Genomic DNA, 25,461 nt, shown 5'->3' on the forward strand with positions numbered 1-25,461 from the left:
TCTAAGCTAATTTACTTCATCAAGTTTGTGTGTCCAACAATAGGTATCAGTAATTGCCTTCTACAGCATCTTATCGTGGGTTGGTGAAAACATTTTGACGACTCAAAATGTGATTTATCATCCCAATTAGCATATCCTTATTTACGCAACTGTGTTGTAAGTTTCCAAGAATGCTCACTTATATTGTGTTGTAAAACTGAGCACATAATTGAACATTTCAGTTCAATCCATTTAATAGTAGCTTCATAGGTATGTCTCATTTCTAAAACAAATAGGTAGAAAGAACACTGTATCTGCCTGGGGATGTTGTTCCTGACTACAGCATGTCAGCAGCCAACAACTCATCCTTTATGCAGCTCCCAAAAATGCGTTGTGCAAGAACCCTTTAGGCTGTAACCTACCTCCAAGTCCCATAAAACTGATCAGATTGGCATGAGTAGTATGTCACCACCTTTAGGGGTTCAAACATTGTGTAAAACTCTCTGTAGTGCTTACACTGCCTAATATGGTAATACACCGGTATTTATATCCAATCGCCTGCAGAAATACCACCCAAAAGAACTTGGATCTTCTAATCTAATGCTTCTAAGAATCCCCAAGTACAGTACGTCCCTTATAGGTTGCTTGCTGCTCTTACACAGTTTGTGCCCCTACCCTCTGGAATAAACTTTCTAAAGAGCTTCAGCTTTGCTCAAGCCATCTTGCCTTCAGGAAGACCATGACATAGTTGCTTTTCAGCTAATGCGGGCTGCATCTTTCGGCCTTGCCTCTATAGTTAACACCAGGAAATCTTTCGGTGACTGTCTACAATAACAGTCTAAATATTGCTTTAGCATCCAATTAAACATTCAGCATTAGAAGACTAGTATCATGTCACTAAAAGTGTATCACCACAACAAAGAGCCATATTACGTTAAAACAATGTACATATGGGTGGACGGTATTTTCACTCATCCGAGGTTCAATGTCCATTTAGCAAGGGATTAGAAAATGGCAGGTTTCGAAAAGGACTCCGCAGATTGTTTTTCCAGTCACTATATGGAAATGTCTCTGCCAAGCAGATAACGGCTAGGAGTGCCAAGCAAAGGAGGGGGATCCTCAGTTGTCACCACTCCAGGGGCAAAGGACTTCTGAGTGAACTCTGCCGTAGTCCCCCCTGCTCCCTGCCCGCCCTACCGCCCCCTTTGCTCCACACATGCTGTACGGTGTAATGGAAATCTGCTGGTGATCTCTGCACACAGTGCTCAAGACTAATCAAGCAAAAACGGATATCCTCTTCCTCCATCAGCAATGTCATACTGGACTGGTCTTTGAATCTGCTGGAATAAAGGGGGACTGTCGCCATGATATCTGACCTCATCTGCTTGACTATTGGTGAGGACATTGGTTGGATTGTGTTGATGGGAGGTTCCATTACTGAGGACTTTTTGCCTCATTCAGATAAAAGTGATTACCACCCTTTATGGCATATGCCCAATTGGATTTAAGAAAAGATTTAACATTTTGCAATACTTTAAATTTGTTTGAGTTTTCATTGTCTTTCTTTCATGTTTACATATTTCTTTCATTTTGCTCCAGTTTCTTGGGACTCCCATCTGTAAGTACTGGAGTGAGCATCGTAGTCGCGTGTCCTAAGTCGCTTAATGTTCATTTTGTTCTTCAAGTGTTCCCTAGTGTCCAGAATCCATCATTTCTATCAGTGTTTTTTCAGATGCTGGAATATATGTCGAATGTATCTAGTAGCAAAATGATTCAGCCATTTCACCTTAATATCCCATTCTCTCCAATTTTCCTACATTTCACTCTATTTCCTACTTCTAAACATCCTCACATTCTTCTCTACTTCAACATGAAAACGTTAAGACCCTAATATGAAAAGTGTTTGCTATGAGTAGTTGTGATTAACTCTAGTAGTACATCTCTGGAGATAACTGCAGTGAGAATATCAGTTGTTCGCTGCCAAAAGACATGAGTCTTACTAACCCACTGGAACCCCTTGCCTAGTTCCAAGTTTATGTCCCACTCTCCTTCAGAAAGCCCTACACCTCTAAATTTAATAAGGCCTCTAACCTTCCCTTCCATTGCCACGTTCTCACTAGATTTTCTCAGACATCAGCAATCCCCTCCCCTCCTTGACTAGGAGCTGTGAATTATCTCATGGAGAGGGGAAATGGAATAACAGTTCAACCCAGACCACTTTTCTGGGACAGGACTGGCATGATTTACTCAGGTGTACCTTTCTTGTAAAACACAGGTCTGCTAACTAAATGGCTTCTAAGGTATATACACAAAAACCTCAATTATTCTGACGATGTGGGAAACAAATTTCCCTTACACATTAGTAATGATGATAGAGAACTTTGTCAAGATACTTCTAAACATAAATAGTTACCTTCTATAGTTAAATGACTAAACAGCCTTTAATAGATAAAGACGTGCACGCCTTCACGTAAAAGTGTAGGGCATTGGCATGATAATACATTGAATTTCATGAATGTGTGCTGTGTTTTTAAGTTGAAGCCTTGTCTGGTTTGGGAATTGGGGACATTCAGACAGCTTCCATTGGTTGTGTGGTTTGTAACTCACATTTACTGCCTTGCTATTTCCAGGATGAGTTCGGCCCTCTCAAGAAGCAAAGACTTTTCACATCAACTCCCCTTTGGTCTTCCTTTCTGTGAAGAGCCCTGTAAATCTTGCTGTTATCTTGTCACATTGGATTTGCATTCAAAGACTAAGGTGGCCAAATGTCAGGCCTGTTTACTATTCATTCTGTATCTTCAAAGTGAGAGGATTTATGAGAAAATCTTGCAGGATGCTGGAGTGAGACAATGTGTTTTTTCTAGCATAAAACAACATTTAAATGATCTGTGCACGTATTTAAGACTATATCAGAATTAGGAAAACAAATGAAGCACATTTTCTGTTAATTTTGAAGTGTAGTGGAAAAAATACTCTAATATCATCAAAACAAATCATTATACTAGGTGATGCCATTTCCACACAATCCCTTTGCGCATTATATAGTTGTATTAGTAAAACTGTATGTCTGTGAAAATGTAATGGTCATTACGATAGAAAATGTGTTGTCTGTAATGTCTGTGGGCTACCATGCCATGCATACTCCACTCTATGCCACTCCACTCTACTCTGCACCACTCCAAGTCACTGCACCACTCACTCTACTCAGCACCACTGCACTTTACTCTGCACCACCGCACATCACTGCACTCTGTTCCACTGCACTCTACTCCACTCTGCACCACTCCACTCTATGCCAGTGCACTCTAAGCCACTCTACTCTACACCACTGCACTCTTTACCACTGCACCCTACACCACTCCAGTCTAGGCCACTCGAACCTGCTATGTACACCTCCACTCTACTCTACACAACTCTGCAAATCTGCACTCTATGCCACTGCACTCTAAGCTAAAACACTCTAATCTACTCTGCACCACTCTAATCTACTCTGCACCACTGCACTCTAATCTACTCCTCACCACTGCACCCTACACCACTTTACGCCATTCCACTCCACAGTGCTCTACTCTACATCACTGGGCTCTACCCTGCACCACTCCACCCTCCGTCATGTTACTCTGTTGTGAAAAATCTACTCAATGCCAAGGCACTCTACACCACTTTACTCCTCTCTGCGCCACTTCACTCTAAGCCACTGCACTTTACGCCACTGAACTCTAAGTCAATGTACTCTACACAACTGCACTCTACGTCACTACACTCTACTTCACTACACTCTATGCCACTGCACTCTACGCCAATGCTCTCTATGCTACTCTACACAAACTGCAATCTATACCACTGAACTCTTCGACACTCTATTCTACAACACTGCACTCCTCGCCACTGGACTTCACTCTACTCTGCACTACTGCACTCTATGCCAATGTATTCAATGACACTCTGCTCTGCATCACTGCCTTCAATGCCACTGCACTCCGCATCACTCTACTCTACGCCACTGCACTCTATACCTCTCCACTCTACACCACTCTATGCCACGGCACTCTCTGTGCACCACTCATTCTATGACGATGCATTGTATGCTACTGAATTCTATGTCACTGCACTCTACATCAATACATTTTGCAGCATTTCACGTCAATGCATTCAACAGCAGTCCACTCTCCCCTATGCTGCTCCATGCCACTGTACTCTTCAGTACTCTACACCACATTAGTCTATGCCACTGCACTCTGCTCTGCACCACTATACTCAATGCTACTTTACTCTACACCGTTCTTCTCAACACCACTCTACGTGACTGCACTTCATGCCAATGCACTCTATAGTAATCCATTCTATGACACTCTACACTGCTGCACCCCCCTCTGGATCACTCCACTCTATGCCACTGCACTCTGCAGCACTCCACTGCACTCCATGGCACTATATTCCACTTTTCACCTCTCTACCCCACTCTACTGAACATCACTCTACGTCACTAGACTCTGTGCAACTGTAGTCTATTCTTCACCACTGCACTCTTCGCTACTGTACTTTATGCCACACTATTTTGCACCCCTTCACTCAGCACCACTCCACTCTACGCCTCTGCACTATACTATGCAATACTCTAACAATCTATTGGCCTTTCGTAAACATTTAAAAACCCATCAGTTTGGAACGCTCGCCTTGCACTGCGGACTAACCCTACTCTGCTTGTCATTTCACTCTGCGCTACGAGGCCTTCGGGTAGTTAGGCGCTATAGAAATACATTTTCATTCATTTTCATTCATTCATTCTAAGGTATAATGCTGCTTTCTGTGAGGCTGCATTGTATGCCGCTGAATTCTATGCCATTATACTCTGCAACACTCTACGCCAGTGCTCTCTACTACTCCACTGTATGCCTACTGTATGCGACTCCACTCTATGGCTGTCCAATACACTCCACTCTCTACCACTTCACTCTCCACCAATGCACTCTATGGCACTCCAGGCTACTCTCTTTTACGACACTAACTTTTAGCCATGATGAACAGCAGCCACGTTGGTGAACAGCATGGCTAAAACACATTGGCAAAGCCATTGGGTCTTGCATAGAAGAGACCTATTGACTTTGCCAATGCATGTTTTAAGCTTCTCTTTATCTTATGTGTCGACTGTACCTCAAAGAGCATTTAAAATGCCACATTTTCTCCTCCCTTCTATTCACAGCACAAACCATTAAAATGCAAGTTAAATTGTATATAGTATGTCATATTCAAAATAAAAGTATGAACTTTATCTCAGATATAATTTTGACACCAAGCAACTACAATTTGGTAACCAGTATTCGTGCATGGAGATCTATGCCCCAGGTAAGTCAGTGACATTTTTCATGGAAACTGAGTATTTATTCTTTGCATATCGATATAACATTTTAAAAGGAAATCGTGGTGAGATATTTCACAAAGAAAATTACTTCGTCGAATTATGATGGAAGAGCAGTTTTCCTGGCCATGCTCTGATGCAGACACTTGCACTCCCTGAAGCAGTCACTGAATCAACTACATTCTTATCATGTGTGAGTCGACTATTCAATGTGCCAAAAAAACCATTAATAAGAAAAAAATTATTTCCTTTTATATTTTCAATGAAAACAGAAAAAAGGCGGCAGTCAGCCGGATTGTGCAATGCAATAAACGGAAAGAGCTTTAGGCGCTTCCTGTTGAAGAGAATGGTGCATTTTTTTTATACATGGCTTAATACCGGTATTCAGTACATTTCGAAGTGCCAACGTTTTCACAAATAAGGTAAGCAGACCAGATCAAGTCAATAGCTCACCTTCTTACAATAGTTATGAGGTAGAAAATGAACCTAGTTTATGCAGCACAGTTTTCTGGCTGCATAGATACTAACCTATACATTAATCCACCTTACCCAAAAATCTCTCTGGCAGAGTCAGTACAAACAGTTGTTTGAAAAAGTGATCAGCATGGACGAAAAGAGCGTACTAAAAGGTGTGCAGACCGTGGCATTGGTTTCACGTATTACATTTATTTGGAGAGATGTGGGCCATGCCGCGTGCTGGAGAATGCATCATAATCTTAGAAAACCATCAAGGTTGTGGACCAGTCTCTATTTAATTACCTCCTTTCCTTAGTTGCTGCCCCAGCCTCCCTCGTCTTGTCCTCCCCCAGTCCTGTTTAGGCCCTATCTCTGTGCACACTTTGGCACCCTTCCTAACTTAACTTTAGCAACATCACGTGATTCATTCAAGAGCACAACATTTAGGACAAGTGCTTCTGAGCACAACTGATTTTTACTGAACTTTTATTAGACTGCTTGCTGGTTTGTCCTTCTTATGTTCATTAGCTTTCAAGTCACATCACGGAGGAGAACGATGGGTGCAAAATGTAGAGAGAGAAATCACTTGATATTCACGTTCACAAAAAAATGTTATAAGGCCCACGTGATTATAAACGATCAAGTTGATTTACAACATTTCGCGTGAGATAATGTCCAACATTGTGTCACCTTTTCTTTACATGTGTGGCGTTAAGTACAAAACATAAGAGATGCAATACCCTACAAAGAGAAGCCTAGTGAGCAGTGACGCATTAATAATGGCCTCCGCAACATCCTGAAAAGTTCCCAGCATCCTTTTGATTACGTCATTATCCCACTGTGGAAAAAGCCCAATGCTAATGGAGTAGCCTTAATAGCCTATTGGCCGGTCTCAAGCCTCGAATGACTAGCTGAGATTGAAAAATGTTGATTAGCTTTACGACTGTCAAAATATCTCTAACCTCAGGGACGTTCAATCATGTATTTCTCTTCTTTGTGTCACTGAAAACACCTGCAATGTAGTGAAGTTCCAACAGAGAACAGTGCTCTGCGTTCTCGGCTTGTGCGTATTTTGAAGCTAAGTCGCGTTCCACTGAATGCAGCTGCTGGCCACAGATACTTCCAATGGAGAGGCGTATTGTCACCATTGGTTTCTATGGGGGTCACAGCTTACTTTCTACTGAAGACTAATTTAAAGCACGATGAGTTCTTCAGCACAAGTACATCATGAAGCTGCACCTCACAAGATTATTGTAAATATTTCAATGGCGAGATTGCTTAGTTCAAGTCCTTGGGGTGAGCAGGTACAGGGCAGCAGTCCTGCCGTCTACCCTTAGTGGCTGCGTAAAGGAGGATCACCATATATTGCACCGGCAAGTAGGTCAAGTCAGGGGCGGCCTTAGGCATGTGCAAGCTGTGCACCTGCACAGGGCCACCAAATCCCAGTGGCCACCACACCAGTATATATCCTTAATATAATAATCCTCTGAGGATGGATACATATTTGCGTGGGGGCCCCTGGCAGGGATTTGGCCGCCTCCGGCTCTTTTCCACTTCCAAACACCCTGACCATAACCCCGTTCCCCCCCCCCTATTCACTGGCCTCCGCGCTCCGCTCCACCCGGACCCCCTTTTCCGGGTCCCCCTACCTACGCTCCCTGCCCAGGGCCACCATGAGCCTAGAGCCGCCCCTGGTCAAGTATTGCATTGTGTTTCATTATGGAAGTGGTTGGAGTACAAATCAGGCCATAGATGTGTTTACGCCCACCCTACACGTCAAGCTCATCTTTCTAGCAATATCTTATGGCGTACAGACATCACATTATTTAACACATCATGCGGGCAGCCACCCTGAAAGATCAGCTTTACATATCAGGCCTCGATTTGAACTTTGTGGGATACTGTTTGTTAATACCGTGATATTACAGACTTGTGACAAGCTGAGTAGTGGACAGGGAAACTGATCATTAGAAGAAAGTGGCAGTGGATACTCTGTAAGAGTTTCGGTGAATATACGCCAACATCATTTATTTGACCAACTGAGGAAAACCTCAGACCTTGCAGATCAACTGACTGATCCCTTGAAACGAGCTGTCCAGAACAGACTTTCCTCAATAGCTTTGACACAAATATGGTGTTTGGTGGTCTTCTCACTCCCAGAATAACCTCATGTAAACTCTCACCCAATATAATAGGGTATTAAGACCAACTTTGGAATGCATAAGAATGATTTTTAAAATCTACCTCTTGCGTTCAGCTTACGAGCTAGAACCCTCCTAATTAACTGCTATTTCTTGCTGTGAGACTCTCATCCTCACCTTGTCTTCCTGCCCTGGTCAGTGCTACAAGACCCCTGATAGATACTGGCAACACTATAAAATGTGCAAATAAAAAAGTACCAGAGATACTGCATGGAAGTGAAAGCAGCTCTGAGAAATCTAGTAGCAAATTAGCTCAGATTTCCTGCTACAATTGTTAAATACCCACCATCAAGGCTTCCAATAGGAGAGATGTATTGCACCAGCAGTTCGATTCCCATTGGAATTTAGTAAAGCATCATCAAAACCACTACACTGATAGGGAATTGTAGTCAGTATGTCATGAACTGTTGATCAGCTACTGAAGATAACTAAGATAATGCTTGAAATTGTGTGTTTTTTTAGTACAGAGTTGGAGGCAATAATCAAATATTTTGAGGAGGCTAGTTTATTTACTATGAACTAATCTAAAGCCAAACTGAAGAGGACCTATGGACCTGATTACGAGCTTGAAGGACTTGTAACCGCCGTCATATTGGTGTCAGAATCATCGCTGCATAGTTGGTGCTCCACCCGCTTTATTACAATGTTATATAAAAGAGGATGATGGACGGAGCGTTTGAGCAAATCAAACACTCACCCCCAGTCAACTGATCTGGGTTTAATCCATCACCATTCTTTAGCTCACCTCAGCCACCCCAGTTCAGACATGGCCATATGCAAATCAGTCTGACCCTGTGCCTCATGGGAACAGTCCAGCCCGAACTGCCCAGCCATGTCTTCCCTGGACCGGAAACAAGCATCCTGGGAAATAGCTGTCTTCGGAACAGAAACAAATCATGAATATGCCACGGATATCTCTTCAACACAGAAACTGCAATAACTCTGTACAATATGCTGCACAGTCATTTCCTACTGTAGGTCATGCTTTGCCATCTGAAGAACACATAAAGGGTTCTATAAAAGTGGATTTCATGGAGTTCATCTTTCCTTTCATGCCAAGTAAAGAAAACCTCCAGCTGCAAATTATTTACAGGTATGCAGTGCTCGAGAAGTTAAATCAACATACAAGGACTCAAGAGGCGAAAGAAACATGAAAGAAAATGTTTGTGTCTGAAATGAAATCACCAGCCAGGTAATATACAAACATGTAGCATAAGCTTGCAGAAAGCATTGATCTTAGAAGTGTTACATAAATTAAACTAGGTTTTTCACACAGAACAAGTGTCAATATCCCTGGTGGACATAGGTGCCAGGTCAGTACCCCCAAACACACACACCGCAAGGAGCAATGCGCTTCATAGACTGCAAACTCAGGAGTCATAGGGGTTCCCCTGGACCCTTAACATGGGTCGCAGATTTAACCTGTGCTCCCACACTTTCTATACAGGTATGACATCATGTTGTTATTAAACACTATCCTGATTTGCATTCCACAGTCATGTAAGACAGCATGCAGATGTCAATATATATTTGTCATCCCCAGATGTTAAACTGCGCTGGAGACAGCTCGCCATACCTGCCGAGTTTTCAACCATGACAGAGTGGAGTTACTGACACAAAGGGTTAGCCAATAAGCTGGCGGGTTGTCTTTTGGGACTTCAAAAGTCTTATCAGGTGGACTTTGAGACAGAGGCACAATCAATACTATGTCATCAGAGAAGGCATACCTTTCCACGAACGTGTGCCCAAACGTCATTGGGTAAATGTTGCTACTTTCACTCCACAGGTATTTACACCTGTGCATGAAAAGTGACCCTGAATATTCCTGAAGGATTGTGCTTTTATTTTCTCGTGAACCCTCTGCAGGACATCAAACACTGAGAGAGAGTGCATGAGCCCACAGAAATGAACACACATTCACTTCAAGAGTTCTAATAGAATAACAGAACGGGGGGTCAATGCTCTTAGGATATTTTCCTATTTGGTCATTTTTTTTAATGCAATCTGGGACAACTGGGAAAAATAGCTGCAATGTATCCTAAAGCATAGTTCGCCTGTAGGTCGAATTATTGTAAGATGCAAAAAATACACAACTGCAGGTTTCAGATTCTCTGGTATGTTACATGAGCATTGCCCGGTGTGTATATCTCATGTTGTTCTATTGCGTTTTAATGCAAGTAGACAAGTATACATTTATTTTGGACATTAAAATATGTTTTCTTTCTGTAAAAGGTGCCCAGCAGAGGTTTTCTGCTGCTGGTCAAATCATCATTTGAGAAGATTGAGGGCGATGAAGTTGCAATGGTGTGACTGATCAATCAATCAATCAATCATGGGTTGGTAAAGCGCAGCTGCTCACCCTTGAGGGTCTCAAGGCGCTGATTTCCATTAATTACATATATTACTCTGAGTTCTGGCCTGTCTTGTCACTGTCATTACATCTTTCCCTCTGTCCCAGAAGCAGAGATGGGCCTCTATTTAATGACGGAGTAGACACTAAATAATGTTCTTTATAAGGGGACTGTTTAAAAATAAAATAGGCCTTTGTTGAAAGCGTCATTCAGGAGATGTAAATGTAAAATGTAAATTGATACTTGTATAGCGCACTACTCACCCGCAAGGGTCTCAAGGCGCTTGTACGAATACCGCTGTGGAACCCGTCCTGGCTTTCCCTGTGAGGCGTCCACTCCTGGGCACACCCAAGGTGGAGGCCAGGCATCCTTAGTGTTGTGGGGGCCGTTGTGGAGATTAAGCAAGCTATTGCCCAGAGTTGCAGAGTGGGACTCCATGATTGGAATAGGCACCGAGGCGAGAATTATCAGGTCCGTGAAATTTTTGAGCCCAAGACCCGCCGAGGCAGGAAATTGAACCCTGGTCCCGGGCTAGACCTCTGCATCAGGGTCTGCGGCTCTAACCATTGAGCCACACTTCTCCACGGATGGGGTTGAGTGTTCGAGCTTGGCGCCTGATTTCTAGGTATGGAGAACCCTCATTAGTTAAGATTGTGAATAAATGGAGGAGAATCCAGAGTCATTGGATTATCCCTAAATATTCAGGATATATTGGTACGGTCCAGGGAAACAAAGTGGCGTTTAAAAAACTGACAACTTTAGATGGCTGGGGTGATCTTTCACAGTCACTTTCCACAGATCAAGATCCAACTAAAAACTGTGCAAGGGACAGGAACATCTTTTAATACTAATTTTGTTCTTTAGGGTTTGCTCTTTGTATACAATATTGAATATCAATCAGGCAAGGTTCACACTGCTTGCAATGGTAACAACACCACTCTAGGTCCTGTGTAGGAGCGAGCACTTGAAGATAGCTGAGCATTAGTGTTATGGAGGATCTGTGTTAGTGAGATTCATCACAAACTTAGTTTCCATGGTATATCCTTGTTCGGCATCGTATATGTTATTAGTGAATTAAACTACAGGTAATTTATAAGGGGCTGCATCCTGATCAACGCAAATAATAGCAGACGGTTTATAGGACAACAGAAAGAATAACAGAAAAACGTGGTTCAAGAATAATATTGCTTTAAACTTAATAGCCAGCTATAAGGACCCCAAAAGGATAACTGGGAGGTGGACGGTGTTAAAGGCTAGCACAAGAACTGTCTTTATGCACAGAGGTGAGCTTCGAATTCAACCTGGCCAAGCTGTGTTTGAGAATAAATGGCCAGCCACCCTAAGGCAGCAGAGGACCTTTCTATTTATTGATCAAATACTTTGTGAAAGCCAAAGAAGGCAACTTCATATCAAGGGAACTACATCAAGTCTTTATGAATTCCCAAACGTAAACTAATGTGAGAACATTAATGTGATGAGAAATGTTTAGTCATTGGTAAGCTAACATTTCTGAAAAAAGTACATCTTTTTAAAATGTATTGACAATTAGAAGATAGGATCAATCTACATACTCTTTAAAGATACATGTTGACATATGTTCGCCCTGCAATGGCAATGCATTCACAACTACTACAATTATAATTTGGCAGGGTTAGATATATCACGTACACAGAACATTGTTGAACCTCAGTACACCTTTAAATGCCATGACCAATGCCCGGTTTCAGTAGTTATCGAAGGATATGTACAAGCAACAGAAATATGGCGAATTCGCGTTTTGCAATTTGTTGTTCAGCATGCCGAATATGTTATACACTTATAAAATTTAAATTAAAGTAATTCGTTTTTTCATGCTTTCTAAGCAATGTTTTGAGGTTTAGTTTAGTATTTATTAACTCACAATTGGGAAAGCTTTCAAAGTAGAGTTTAACAATAAAAAGTGAAATTGTGATCAATTTATCGCATTTTTTACCATGTAAAAAATAGAGCACTGCTCTGTAGCTCATTATTTATAAAAAGCAAAATAAATATGTCTGCTTTTGACCAATGCAAAATGTTTATATCGCATGAGGGTGATAAGCTATTCATGCCTGCCCTGTATCTTGTTGGTCATTTTGCCAGTGTGATTGTTGGAGTGCGTAGACTACAGACGCAGATGGCTCATACAAATGCCGCTGGCTCTGGGCCTAAAATATGTATGGGGGGAGGACACTGAGTGAGGTTGGAAGAGTTTTGACTACTAAGCTTTCTTGATGAATGAGTAACCCCGGCTTGCCATCCCTGTGTGAGCAAAACGTTAAAGGATTGTTTAATTTTCCAACCATCAATTAGCATACTGCTGACATTACTGGAAATGGCATCAAATCACTTAAGCGCCAATGATGCATTTTACATCATGTGCCATTGGACAAAGATGAATTGTCTATGGTCCCAGAAAACATCATGAATGTACAAGATGACATCATGAAAGTTAGTGAGTACCTCCTCCCTTACCTCACAAAGGCATAGCTTCACCTCAAACATGAATGGGATGAAGTGCTGTTAGCGGTTAGCTATTCCAGTAGTGACTAGTCAGTGGTGAGGCATGCAAGGTACTATGTGGCTTCAAATGGGCCACAGGTAATTCTCTTCATGAGCAAAGAGCTTCCTTTCACCTTTTTATAGATTCAAGCTGCAACATCTACAAAAGACATAGGATGACCTCAATAAATCTGGCACCCAGGAGGGCCAATGGCCAAACATCCAAATGATCTTATCTCCCTTCTTGCTCCCACAGACAAGACATGTATGGAGAAGTCAATCAGTGAACTGTGTGTTCAGTCAGCTTAAGAAGCTGAAGGTTTGGGTCTACCCTCCCCATTCCCAAGAAACAACTCCCTGGAAATCCTTAATTTGAATTGATATAGGGATTAAGAGAGTCTGAGGTCTGGGGCTTGGCTAGGATGGCAAAGATTGCTAGCAAAGAGTAGTGCGGCTCCAGCCTCAAGGCCCCAGAATCACAAATCATACATCATTTGAACACCTCATACATGGCCACAGAGACATCTGGGGTCTGGCAAATGAGCCCCCCATGCTAGAAGGCAGCTTCTGCTTGACCTGGGGGCAGCAGAAAGTTGTATTCACCGGAAGCCAATAACATGTAAACCACATGACCCTCAGAAGGTGATGGAAGACTGATGGTCGTGGCGGGACCTGCTGGGGCAGCAACACACATGAACTACGCCACCCTGGAGGCTTGATGCAGCGGCTGGCCTGCAATATGAAAAACTAAGGGAGGGGTAGGGCTGAAGATCCGCTTGGCCCCACGCGGTTGGGAGCAGAATTCCCCACACCAGCCGGGAACTGATGACGTAGGACTGCTGTGCACTTGCATGTTCTACTCCTGTTTGAAGATGGCATACTTTCAGTCACACGCTCTTATGATGCAAGAAAGGGGAAACGTTGGATAAGAGTCGTCACAATGAAGGTCGTTGCTGGGGTTGGCTGATTTGTCAAGTATTGACATTAATGCCTTGTGCAATGCAACCTCCCTCGTTTGCTAAACAATTCATCATTTTTTGGGCAGGAGTCATTTCTATGCCTAGCCCAAGGAGGGGACTTGGAGTCGGTTTTGTTTCGCTTCCTGATTGTTTCACAGCAAGGGGCTCACACTGATACTGGCACCATACACAATCAACATTACACTGGAACACTGATCTGCACAACAACAGTATGCACGACATGGCCACTGAATGTGGTAACGGTGCACATCAGTGTGAGGTACAAGTCCAGATTACATATCTTTCTTTTTAACAATGCACACACATAAGGGAAATGCAGGCAAGTACTCGCTAATCTCATAGAATGTCAGATGCTTTAAGACTGACATAAAGAAGCATCTGGTCCATCCATTCCTGAAAAGGGCAGGGTGCACATTTTGCGGTCTTCAATAAGCGTACCTCAACAAGTTAGAAGGGAACAGGCTGACATGCATGTGGAAGGTTCAACTATTTACCTCCGCCTGCTCTGCATATGACAGAAGAGTTCTACTGAGGGTGCACCCATGGGTACCTTCACAGTTGAGGTGGCGATAGCTGACCCAGATAGCAGGTATGTGTATGTCGGGGTTAGGGGAGGTAGATTACATGGGAGGGTGGTCCAGCTACTGGTCGTGTATCCTCCTAATAGTGGTGCAGCAATGTTCCTTGGTAGCCTTAACATGGCATTGGCCAAGATTTCATATGAGCCTCTAGTAGTGACAGGAGACTCGAGCATGGACAAGAGAGGTCTAATCCCCTGGTCCACGGAGCACCCGCATGCAAGTATGCAGAGCAGCTGGTGGATTGGGTATGGACTTGGGGCATTAGGAAGATAGGAGAAAGTAAACTCATGACTCTTTACTTCTTAGACATCAGGATAAACATTAGTTTCTCCACTGCACACCTTTTGAAGATGGCACATGGGGCTAAGTACTAGAACCCTTTGAGACCACAACCACCTGCATTTATTGATACAGTAGGAAGCTATAGACACTTGACTTCCCACTTGATGATTGTAACCAGCAGTTTTGGAAGACACTGTGTACTGGGCATGATAGCACATGAGGTGGAGCATTATTGTGACATCAAGGCCATCACCACGGAAGATTGTTGGAGGGTTCATGCGGTGCTGCACGTGCAAATCAATAGGACAGAGGGTGAAATACGTACCCTCGAGACTCAGAATCCAGGGTCAGAGACTGATAACGCAGATCTGATACACAAGGGCAACTTCATGCTGAACTGGATCAAAGACTGGTTTAATTAGATTGCAGGTCATATGTGGCTTGTAAACATTCAGAAGGGACAGGCAAGACCATTTATTGGCAAGGCTGACTCAGGCAGAGACCTCGAGTAATATGATTAAAATCATCTGACACCCAGAGGGCCAACTCCTCCACTCACATTCAGCCAACAATCAAGTATTCACTGCTTACTACACACACCTCAATGATGTATGCACAGAAGCAGACCCATCCATGCAGAACGCATGCATTTGAGTGTCTGGAATAGCATGCCTCACAACTGATCAGGTCGAAAGTTTATAAGCCCCACTCTTGCTGGCTCAACTTCATTTGGCCGTAGGTCAGCAGACAACATGGAAGGTCTTAGGCAACGAAAGTCTGGGGACATCATTTATAAAGCCTTTAAACACTGGTTGGCTTATCTGCTTACGCACATGTACCAAGGAGAGAGAGAGAGAGACAACTTGCCAACCACAACTCAGGAGCCAATATCATGTTATCAAAACTTGGAGAGACATATTAGATTGTTCACCCTGGCGCAGTTTATCAATCATTTACTGAGTTAAAAAGATATTGGGCAATGCGCTTTCAAATAGGATCTTGGCAATTATTTCCTATTGGGTACATGCAGACCAGAGTGGCTTTTAGGGTTTACAACAAACAGGGGCAGCCCTACTACCTGGAACCTGGGGCAATTAAATATTATACCCGCCACAGTGGTTCAAGGAATTCATTTATGAATAACACAAACACGATCACTACTTTTCTACACTATTTTTCTAACACATTGTTATGGGTACCTTTTCATTGTTGATTTCTTCTTTTTTGTTCTATATCCTAATCCAATTGTTTTGTTCATGTAAAGTAATAGTGTTAAAAAGGGTAGGAGCACAGCAATCACATTTTGTACATTGATTCGTTGGACGGACTCCCCTCAGACCACTTGCATGAGGCAGTGGTTTCCATCACCATAGAAAAGGCATTTTAGACGCAAATCTGGAACTATATGTTCCATGTACTGAAGGAAATGGCCTTTGATAAGCAGATTCTGCTGTGGATTTACTTGCTTTGCACAGACCCCATAGTAAGGGTTAAGATGAGGAAAGTCTGCTCATTTCCCACTCATTAGGGGTACACTATAGGGGTGTCTCTCTCCCTGTTGTTATCCACATAAGCAATGGATCCTTTTGGCAGGCGGGCACAGCCCGGAATGGAAATTGTAAGAGCACATGCATATAGTATTATTATACGCAGATGACACGCTGCTATATACCCCTAACATCCGTACCCATGTTTTTGTCTCATTTTGAATAGCACGACACGCTCTCTGAGCTCAAGCTCAATAGATCCAAATCCGGTATTTTTCCTCTGATGCATAGAGACAACCAAATCGCTCCCATCCAAGACACTTTTGGATTGAATGCAGGACTGCACTCATTTAAGCATTTAGGAGTGAATGTTTATAGGTGACAAGATGATGTTGGGAATTTAACAAGAATACTAATGTCATCAAAGTGGTCCTTGAGTTTCATGGGGAAACTACCTCTCACTCTAATAGGTAGCATTGCTTCTGCAAAGATGAAACTTCTCCCAGTACTGTTATATTCTTTTTCTACCATCCTAGTCATTCTCATTAGCCACTTCTTAAAGGAACTGAATAATGTTCTAATAGATTTGATCTGGAGTTTAGTTGTGCACAAAGTGGCCTTAACCAAGTTATACTTCTGAGTAAGAGGGGCTTGGTGTCCTGACTTCGAAACATACCACCTAGTGGCACAGCTCCAATGGATGGGCCCAAAGCTTGACCCGGGGAGCAACCTGGATGCAAATCAGGTCAAAGGGCACTGGGAGATATCCCGATTGCCAATGTATTTCTCTCTCAGCACACATAAATGTTCCAGCATCCCACAGCTGCTCTACTATCAAGACACTACAAGATATTGCTGGCACAAATACATGCAGAGAACTGCACAATAGTCACTGCATGCACCAGAGATCCCATTATTGTCCGTGACGCTACTTAGAAAGGTGAAAAAAGTTGTGAATCATCCACAATGAAGCAGGCAGGGAATGTCGCAGGTGGGAAACTTAAACTACTAAGACCTCTTAAGAACATTTGAGGAATTTACTTGGTGTCCGATAGAAATGTGCCTCTATACCTCTTTTGCTCTCTGGTTTATGGTCCCTGTATGTGCCGGCTGACATGGCTTGTCAGGTATGTTGTAATATGATTGATGTAATGTGTACCACTCCATACTGAAACAGAACCTCTTAACCAACTTATATTATTTTAGCTGTGGCCTCCAATGGCTCGTTGCCTAAACCAGTTGGCTGGTGGATGGTGACAACATGAGTGTGTCCTCGAGGCCTCGCCCATCTCGTAAGAATAAGAGGCTGTCGGAATTCCCAGCATAATTTTTGCAGTGATTACGATTAGATAACACCGCGCCCACCCCATGTGAGATTTACATGACTCTACTTTTGGTCCTGATGAAAGTAGCACAGTAGATGGTCCACCGAAACGTGCATAGACCAGCAACATACGAATGGAGATCCCTCTCAAAGACACTCATAAAGGAATAATTTGAATGGATACGAATGTATAATTGCAAATAACTAGTCTTGGACAACAGGTTTTACAGAAAAACTCTCTGAGGGTCTCCTACAGGACGGTTTTGTCTTTAGTATGAATGCGATGGTGTGATAGGAGATAATGTAGGTGTGTAGTTCGAGTGTGGGGTTACCTTTGAATTTGATATTTATTATCTGAACTCAAAAAATTAAATGTAACATATTCTGGACAAGGTCATTTATAAATGGACAATCTTCCTTGTCCAACAATGATGTGCAATTGTAAATAATGTGTTTTATTAATAAGTAATTGGAGTGCATTTTGATATATATTTTTCATATTGTTAAAAAAACAAAAAACATGTATATGAAAAAAAAGAAAAATTAAAAAAATGCATATCTTCGAAATTAGTTGTTGCATGTCACATCGTAGGTGGGGACTGGTTTAGGCAACAAGCCATTGGAGGCCACAGCTAAAATAATATAGGTCGGTTAAGAGGTTCTGTTTCAGTATTGAGTACTTCCCCCCTCCTCTTGGACCTAAAACTATATAGGGGTACCTTGTTTTCTGTTGTGATGTGTACGACTCCAGCCAAATGTTTACGTTCTAGCTTATTTAAAGAAAATCAATAAAAATATATCAAAACGCGAGGGTTTGAGGACTCACCTGATCTTCTACCAACTAGGGTTGATTCCTCCATTATGAGGTCAAAGACTGACTGCAATTGAGGACTGAAAATCTCACTCAGAACTTGTAAGTAGCATGTATTGTTATGATTAATCACATTTTCCTGTTGCATTAAACTATGCATAGTGTCAATATGGTCCTGCGATTGATACATTTTCCAACGTAGGAGGCACTTCAAGGGCTCGGCCTCTATGGCTGGGTGCCATTTGTCTAGGGTCAAAGCCATTTGAGGGATTTCTAATGATGCTACTTGTGTTTTGGAGAGAGCTCGTGTAGGGATCGAAATGAATTTACTTCTATTAATTTCTAGATGCTGAATCCCCCAGATGCTTTGTGCACAAATTGCATCAGTACTGTTTCCCTGGGTTTTGTACTGTGCTAGCCACACAACTGAACTTCCGACCAATAGAAGTACAGGCTGAACAGGATTTGCGACCCCTTGCCAACTAGGTTCTATCCAAGCCCCACCCAACTTCTTTTAAGTGGAGTGATATTTGGCTGATAGAAAAGCATGTTTAATGGGCAATCCAAGTGAAACAAAGAGGCAGAAAAGGCTGACTGATACTGGAAAAGGTGGTCAACATGAAGACACTTGAAATTAGGGGCTGGGGGAGAGGGGGAAATCTCAGTGTTGTAATTGCTGTATCTGTTGGGTGCAGGTGCTACTAGAACAAACAATCCATGTTGTCATGGGTATGCTGGCTCAAAAATGTATTTTGTGCCTCAAAACTGATTACATGCAATATAAATGTGTCAAACATGAATGGTTTATTGTGTTCATTTTCAAATAAGTCTCCTGTGTGACAAACCTCACTCTTTTATTTTGTACATGGGTTGCTATAGATTACATATGGAGATGTTACACATCGTCAGCGCATGTAGCCGTTGCTGCAATGCAGAGCCCCTTCATTGCAGCACACAGAGAAAAATAATATATGGAACTTTAGTATTGAGTCACTGGAAGGTCATCAGATGGCTACAGCATTCCAAAAATACCAGTTTGAATGTGTGAACTGCCAAATATTATTACAGTACAATCTACTTAGCTGCATATCCTCTGTAAATTGTGGACCGAGTCCATTATCAACTGAACTGGATCTATGAACTTTACAGTGGGCTCAACAAGCTACACTCAGTCTTGCTTGGCATGCAGTTTTCAATCCCGAGCTTACTGGTTTATCCAAACGCACATGTGCCTACACTCTCTGGAGCTTTCCTAAATCAACATGTAATCTAGAATTGTGAGCCAACTGATGGAAGGCCAATGGGCTTTTTAATATAATTTACTATATTTCTCTTTCGTGGACTGATTTGACTACAGACTGCATTTTGACCAATGTCATGATGGTGATCATCATCCAGATCTAGTTTTTAAACAACCGTACTTGACAAGATAGGACTTGAAAGCGGGTAGATTTAATTGAGAAAACTAAAAATCTACAAGTCTCATGGCGCAAAGTGGTGCTAGCAAAAAGCCAGGACTAGCTGAAGATGTCGTGCATAATATGGGGCCAACGGGAAGATATGCTATCTCATAAATATAGGTCGAGGTTTAATACAGTCACTGTAACCCAAATGTTACGAGTTTGAAAGCTGATCAACCCGTGTCAATTTTCCTTTTTCTAAAAAGAGCACCATCAAGTTAGGAAATTGAAAGCTTCTTCTTTAAGTACCTGGAACGCACACTTCGGGTTGAAAACTGAATTATATTCAATAGATAGCTGCCAAGAGGTCTCATGACTTTTTTTGGCACCTTCATAACGTTACCAGACGACTATGCCACCACGAACACACTTTTCTAGGCCTGAGATTTCCAATGCCAACCTATTGCGTTCTAGATGTAGTAGTTCACATAAACCACGCCAACAAAAATAATCTAAAAAAAAGTAAGGCTGATTACCAGAACATGGTGTTTCTAGCGAAACTGAATCAATTATCGGGTTACTATCGGTTTTTGACCTTTTATCCAAAAGTGAATGAAAGAATGATTCCAAAAATTCCAGCATCCAAAGTACACCTGGTTAAAAAGGCACAATTGACATAATGTGTCAAATTGGAGTGAACCAGCCATTAACTAATCCTTGATAACGCTATATCAGTCAGTCGCACTAAGATTTTTGGGATGGTCCCGTACAGTTTGAGAGTTGCTTCGCTACAGGCGATCACGTTCATCCTTAGTAGCATCACTATATCTAAATGTGTTCCTGATACTATGTTGGGAATCTCACATTCTGTAAAGCTTACCTACAGAAAAAAATGAAGCCTAATTTCCTCACTTCTATACAACTCATGTTTATAGTGTGGAGGGTAGTTTGAGAGTCATTCCGTCAGGCCATTCGAGGCAACCCAGCAAGGTGGGACTGGGCAGTCTCCCACTCTGGCATTTTCATGGTGGGTTACACGGTTGAGGGCTGCTTCCCGAGGAGGATAGGTTACTATGACCAAGTATGTTCCCATGATACCATTTTAATCATGGCCCCCTAGAGTGGGAGGCTGGTTTGAACATTTTGTCAGGGAAGATTTTAGTTTGCAGCATCCTGGTCTGCTCAGTGTGTCACACCACACAGGTATGCCAGTACTCATTAGCAGAGCACCCAAGTAGGGGTGGTGTTCACATAAAACAAGGGAGGCAAGCATACTTCGGATTATACCAGGAAGCGAGGCCACAGAAAGATGAAAGTTCGAAAAGTCTAGTTATTATCCAGAGGTTTCAAGTTTCGAGATTACCGCATGAGTAACTAAAACATTCAGCCCATTTTACTTTCCATTCTGGCACTTGTGAGTTCGTGTTCCGATAAACACAACCATAGGTACCAGAATACAAATAAAGAAAACCTGAAATGGATGGTCTATTCTGGCATGGCACCAGAAAACTAGATGGGACGGAATTAAATCATTCAAATGTTTAATACCCCGACAAATAACTGTATTACAATATAGTCTCCACATTAAAAAAAGCCGTGCTACATTGAAATCCATGACACAACTAACAACTTTGAATTTAAGACCGGGCGAAACTTTTTTTGTTTACCCCAAGAATGTAACTTTTCAAAAGGAGAAGATTGTTTCTAACGTTACTATATCAACAACTCTATTATTATTATTTTTTGCTTTTAAACCAGTAACACTGTCCAACAAAGAAAATGTTACATAGTGCAGGAAGTAGGACCCGAAAGAGGTCAATTGTTATCAGAATCTTCAAATGAGTCGATAAAGTATGGAATCATTTCATTGTAGAGACAGACATACTGTGAAGTCAAGCTTTGGGAGACGGTGGCGCCCTGGAAGAAAGAGGGTGGGTGTTAATGGGTGTGAACATCCCCAAGAAATAAATCACGGCAGCTGCTCCGGGATCCCTGCAGCGCACCTGACAAAGTGCTAAACCCCGGTTTCCTGAGCGCTGGCAGGTACGTACGGCGGATCCTTAACATGGCCCCTTCCCCCACCGTTTTCGGCACAAAAAACACTTTCCTCGAAAGGAGGGGGCTAGTTCGGGTCCAGAACGAGACATGAAAGGACTCACTTGGCGAGGGATGAGCGGTTCCGCCGCGTCCTGCTGATCATGTCGCATGGGGAGCTGGCGGTCACCTCCGAGAGCAAGTGGATGAAGAGGCAGGCGGGGAAGAGGCAGTGGAAAGCCCACTGCCCTGCGTAACTGCTGGTGACTGCCCTTTACATCAGCACATAACTGTTTGCTCTGCCAGAGCTCCGTGAATTCAGCCAAGCGGCCCTCCCCCTCCCGCGGATCATATGATCGCAGGTTCTTTACTGTATTCTCTCTAAGAGGCGTCCTTTGTTGTACGCCTCGCACTTCGAAGGTAGAAAGCCAAACGCGCATTGCAACATCGTGCCATGATATTACATGCCAATGTCTACAGCTTCTTTCATTAGTCGGTGTGTATTTATTCTTTTTTTCTGTCAGTTTTCCATGGTTTTGGTGTAGTGCAGGTAGGTGCGAGCTTGTGAACACAATATTCGACGTTTGCAAACCCAGATCCAAGCTGACATGAGGTAAGACGTGTGGCTGTGTGAAGTACCACAAAATGGCAGGGCTCCATTTAATATATGCTGACGGCCGCTGCAGTTCCTTCCACCTGAGGAGTAACTGTCCAGCCGCTAGCAAGCACAACCCAGAAGGGACTTCTCGCTGGGCCCCGGAACAGGACCATTTCCCTAAAAGATGGTAGGGGACGAACAAGGCTATCCAGAGGCAGGAGCATGGCTTCCAATGGTGCATAAGGTGCAGTGGCACCGGGGCACAGAGGCCTAAGGGATCCACTGAACCCTAATTATTGCTGTGTTTTACAATTCAGACAGCAGCAAGGGGCCCTAAGGCCCTGGACTAGGGCACATGACACACTGATTAACTAATGCAGACGGGTAATCAGTCCGCCTGCGGGTTGCCTGTGGTGATGGGTGATTTTACAGCTTGATGGGTGTCCCACACGAAGGTTGCACCGATGTACAGCACATTTGCCAAAGCAATATTTTGCTTCCTGGAACTCTCTCAAGCGACTACTAAAGAGGCTAATTATGGGTCCCTTTCAGCAACTTTAAACAGTTAGTAGGTGCAAATCTAAGCTATCTGTTTTAGCATGCCTTATGAAAGGGCCTGGCTTAACATAATATATTTATGTGCCAAAGTACATGTTCACTCTGGGGGTATCTTGGCACTGAATAACAGATGCTTATAATTACCCAATTCAATGGATCTCATTTTATCAACCTCGGAAGGATGAAAGGCTGAGTGGATCCACTGGGGTTTGAGCCTGTGCCATGATACCAAACGCAGCTTTCTGGAGTGGATGCATTAGTCTACTGTGCCACCAGATACTTTCTTGGATGCCCCTTTAGCCATGTAAGAGCCCCTACAGGTGTAGTAGTCCCAGTTGCCAGCCAAGCAGCCATGGTCATCACCTGCCAGTCCAGCAACTAGAAAAAAATAACACCAAACTGTTTTGCGCTACAGTGCATCTGCCCTCGCATGCACAATCTCAATTTTCATCCAAAATGGTGTGACTGGAGAGGTTGAGAGCTGGTGACGTACCCGCAAGACAGGATGAAGGAGACCGCAAGTGGCCCAGTGGGCTTGTAATCTGCCAGCACCGCGTCAGGGCACCAGCATGGGACAGACTGGACCCTCTGTCAGCCTGATAATGACTTCAGAATCAGGCCCTCACTTGATAGTATGAACGAGGAAGGAAGGTGAGACCCTGTTGGTTTGTTCCACTGAAAATGTAGTGTTTTGGATGAGAAAATGAAAATCATCTTCCCAAAATAAATGATTTTGAAGTTTAGCAGCTTTTTCTGCTGGATGGCAAAAGGTTTCCTACCTGAGCTTGGTATCTGTTTTGGTCTGATGGTCACTGGTTCGAATCCCAGCAAAGAAATATGATTTAGGAAGGAAACAAACAGCTGCACTAAGATATAGCACGACATAAAGTGTTTAAGCAAACACAATTAAGCAGCATTGATGCACACAAAACACATTAAAAGACACCGTTACTTTTATACCGAGACCTACCAGCACAGATGTAGACAGTCTGATGACGTGCAGTACTATAGAAGCAACACCGACCATGTCATGCTCGTCGCTAAATTATACTTACCCACAGTTTAATTCGTAAAGCAGTCACAGTTGATTGATAAGAATCCTTTTAGTCTTTCAAGGTTAATAAATCACTTATTGTTACATTAGATGACAACAGTAGCAGTTTTCTGCTGTACTCAGAAATGTCACAAATAGCAGAATGAAGCACCCTATCAGAAGCAAACCAAGGCCATTCTTATGATTTCAATGAATGGTAAGGTCCTGATATCTCAATAACAAGTCACACGTCGTGTATTACTCAAGATGGCTTCACATTCTGACATTGGTCCCCAGAGAATGCAAGAGAAAAAAAATGACTGTTCGGTCTTCCAGTGGTCACTGTTGTCCACAGTCAGGGACATTTTAAGAATTTTGGGGGCCCTGGGCCAAGCATATTTTTTGGGCCCCGATTCGGAACAGCTTTATATTTATGATCATATAAGCTTTTCACACCCTCTTCTGCCAGGTGACTGACACTGCATAGGCACGCTGGTCCAAATTCTAAATGTGTTTCTATCTAATATTCAGGGATAGTGATAATATTTTAATATAGCAGCACCTCACTAGTATAATTGCAAATAATCTCTGCAACCCAGGTCCTCTTTTCATGTTCAAAGTAACATTTCTGTGCGAAATATCTGTAATAAACTCCCACGCATCACTTGTATTAAAAACACATTAAAGAAAATAGTATTTAAAACAATTTATGTTTAAGAATCATTCAAGGTTATCAGTGCAGGACTGTGTAGAGAACAGAGCCAGATCTCTCAGGGGGTCCCCTGAAATGCTTTGTCCATGCCTTAAAACGTCTCTGTCCACAGTTCTCTACCAATCTTGGATGGCAGTGAGGATCTAACAGGCACATGCATCAATGTTGGCTTTTGCGATTCCTTACTAAGGAATCGCAAAAGCCTATGCATGTAGAAATCGCTTAAAAAATAGCGATTTCTAAACATTCCTTAATTGCAATTAAGGAATACCTCCCCATTCATTCCTATTAGAATTTAGAAATTAGAGAATCGCAAATTGAGAATGCAATTTCAATGGTGCCAGGGTGTCAAAAGGACACCCTGTTCCACCCCTGAAATTGATCTGTGCACATATCTTGCGCACACACATGCCCTAAGGGCATGTGTGTGCGCAACATGAAACTTTGAAAAATTTACAAAAGTGCACTTTTCAAAGTTTTTGCAAATTACCATGAAGTTCAACTTCATGGTAATTTGCTACTCCTATTAGCGGAATCTCAAATTTTTTGACTTTGATGCATTGCATTTAAGGAATCTCAATTTGGGATTCCTTAAATGCAATCGCAATTTAAGGAATCTCAATTTAGAGATTCGTTAAATTGCAATTTTTGCATTTGGGTGATGCATCCCAGATGCAAAAATACCGGTCGCAAAGGGTAGATTCTGATAATCTGCTTTTAGCTTGATTCATGTGGCTGTAAGTCCTCAAGAAGGCCTATCTTTATGGCTGCTCTGTGGCAAGTTTGTTGACACTG

General features: G+C 42.6%; 1 protein-coding gene across 13 annotated transcripts in view; it reads right to left on the reverse strand.

Moving 5' to 3' along the window:
• The window catches only part of CALD1 (caldesmon 1), a 555,479-nt gene that overhangs the window by 192,505 nt on the left and 337,513 nt on the right, over window positions 1–25,461 (reverse strand). The window contains exon 1 of one of the 13 annotated variants that reach the window (XM_086921065.1): window positions 21,891–22,243. The exons of the other annotated variants lie outside the window; for them this stretch is intronic. Within the exon in view, the coding sequence (XP_086777191.1) occupies window positions 21,891–21,931 (41 nt within the window). The 5' untranslated portion in view covers window positions 21,932–22,243. Of the gene's footprint in view, window positions 1–21,890; window positions 22,244–25,461 lie in introns of those variants that run through there. 13 annotated transcript variants of the gene reach the window in all.

The sequence above is a fragment of the Lissotriton vulgaris genome, chromosome 1_1 (assembly GCF_964263255.1).
Source record: "Lissotriton vulgaris chromosome 1_1, aLisVul1.2, whole genome shotgun sequence".
NCBI lineage: Eukaryota > Metazoa > Chordata > Amphibia > Caudata > Salamandridae > Lissotriton > Lissotriton vulgaris.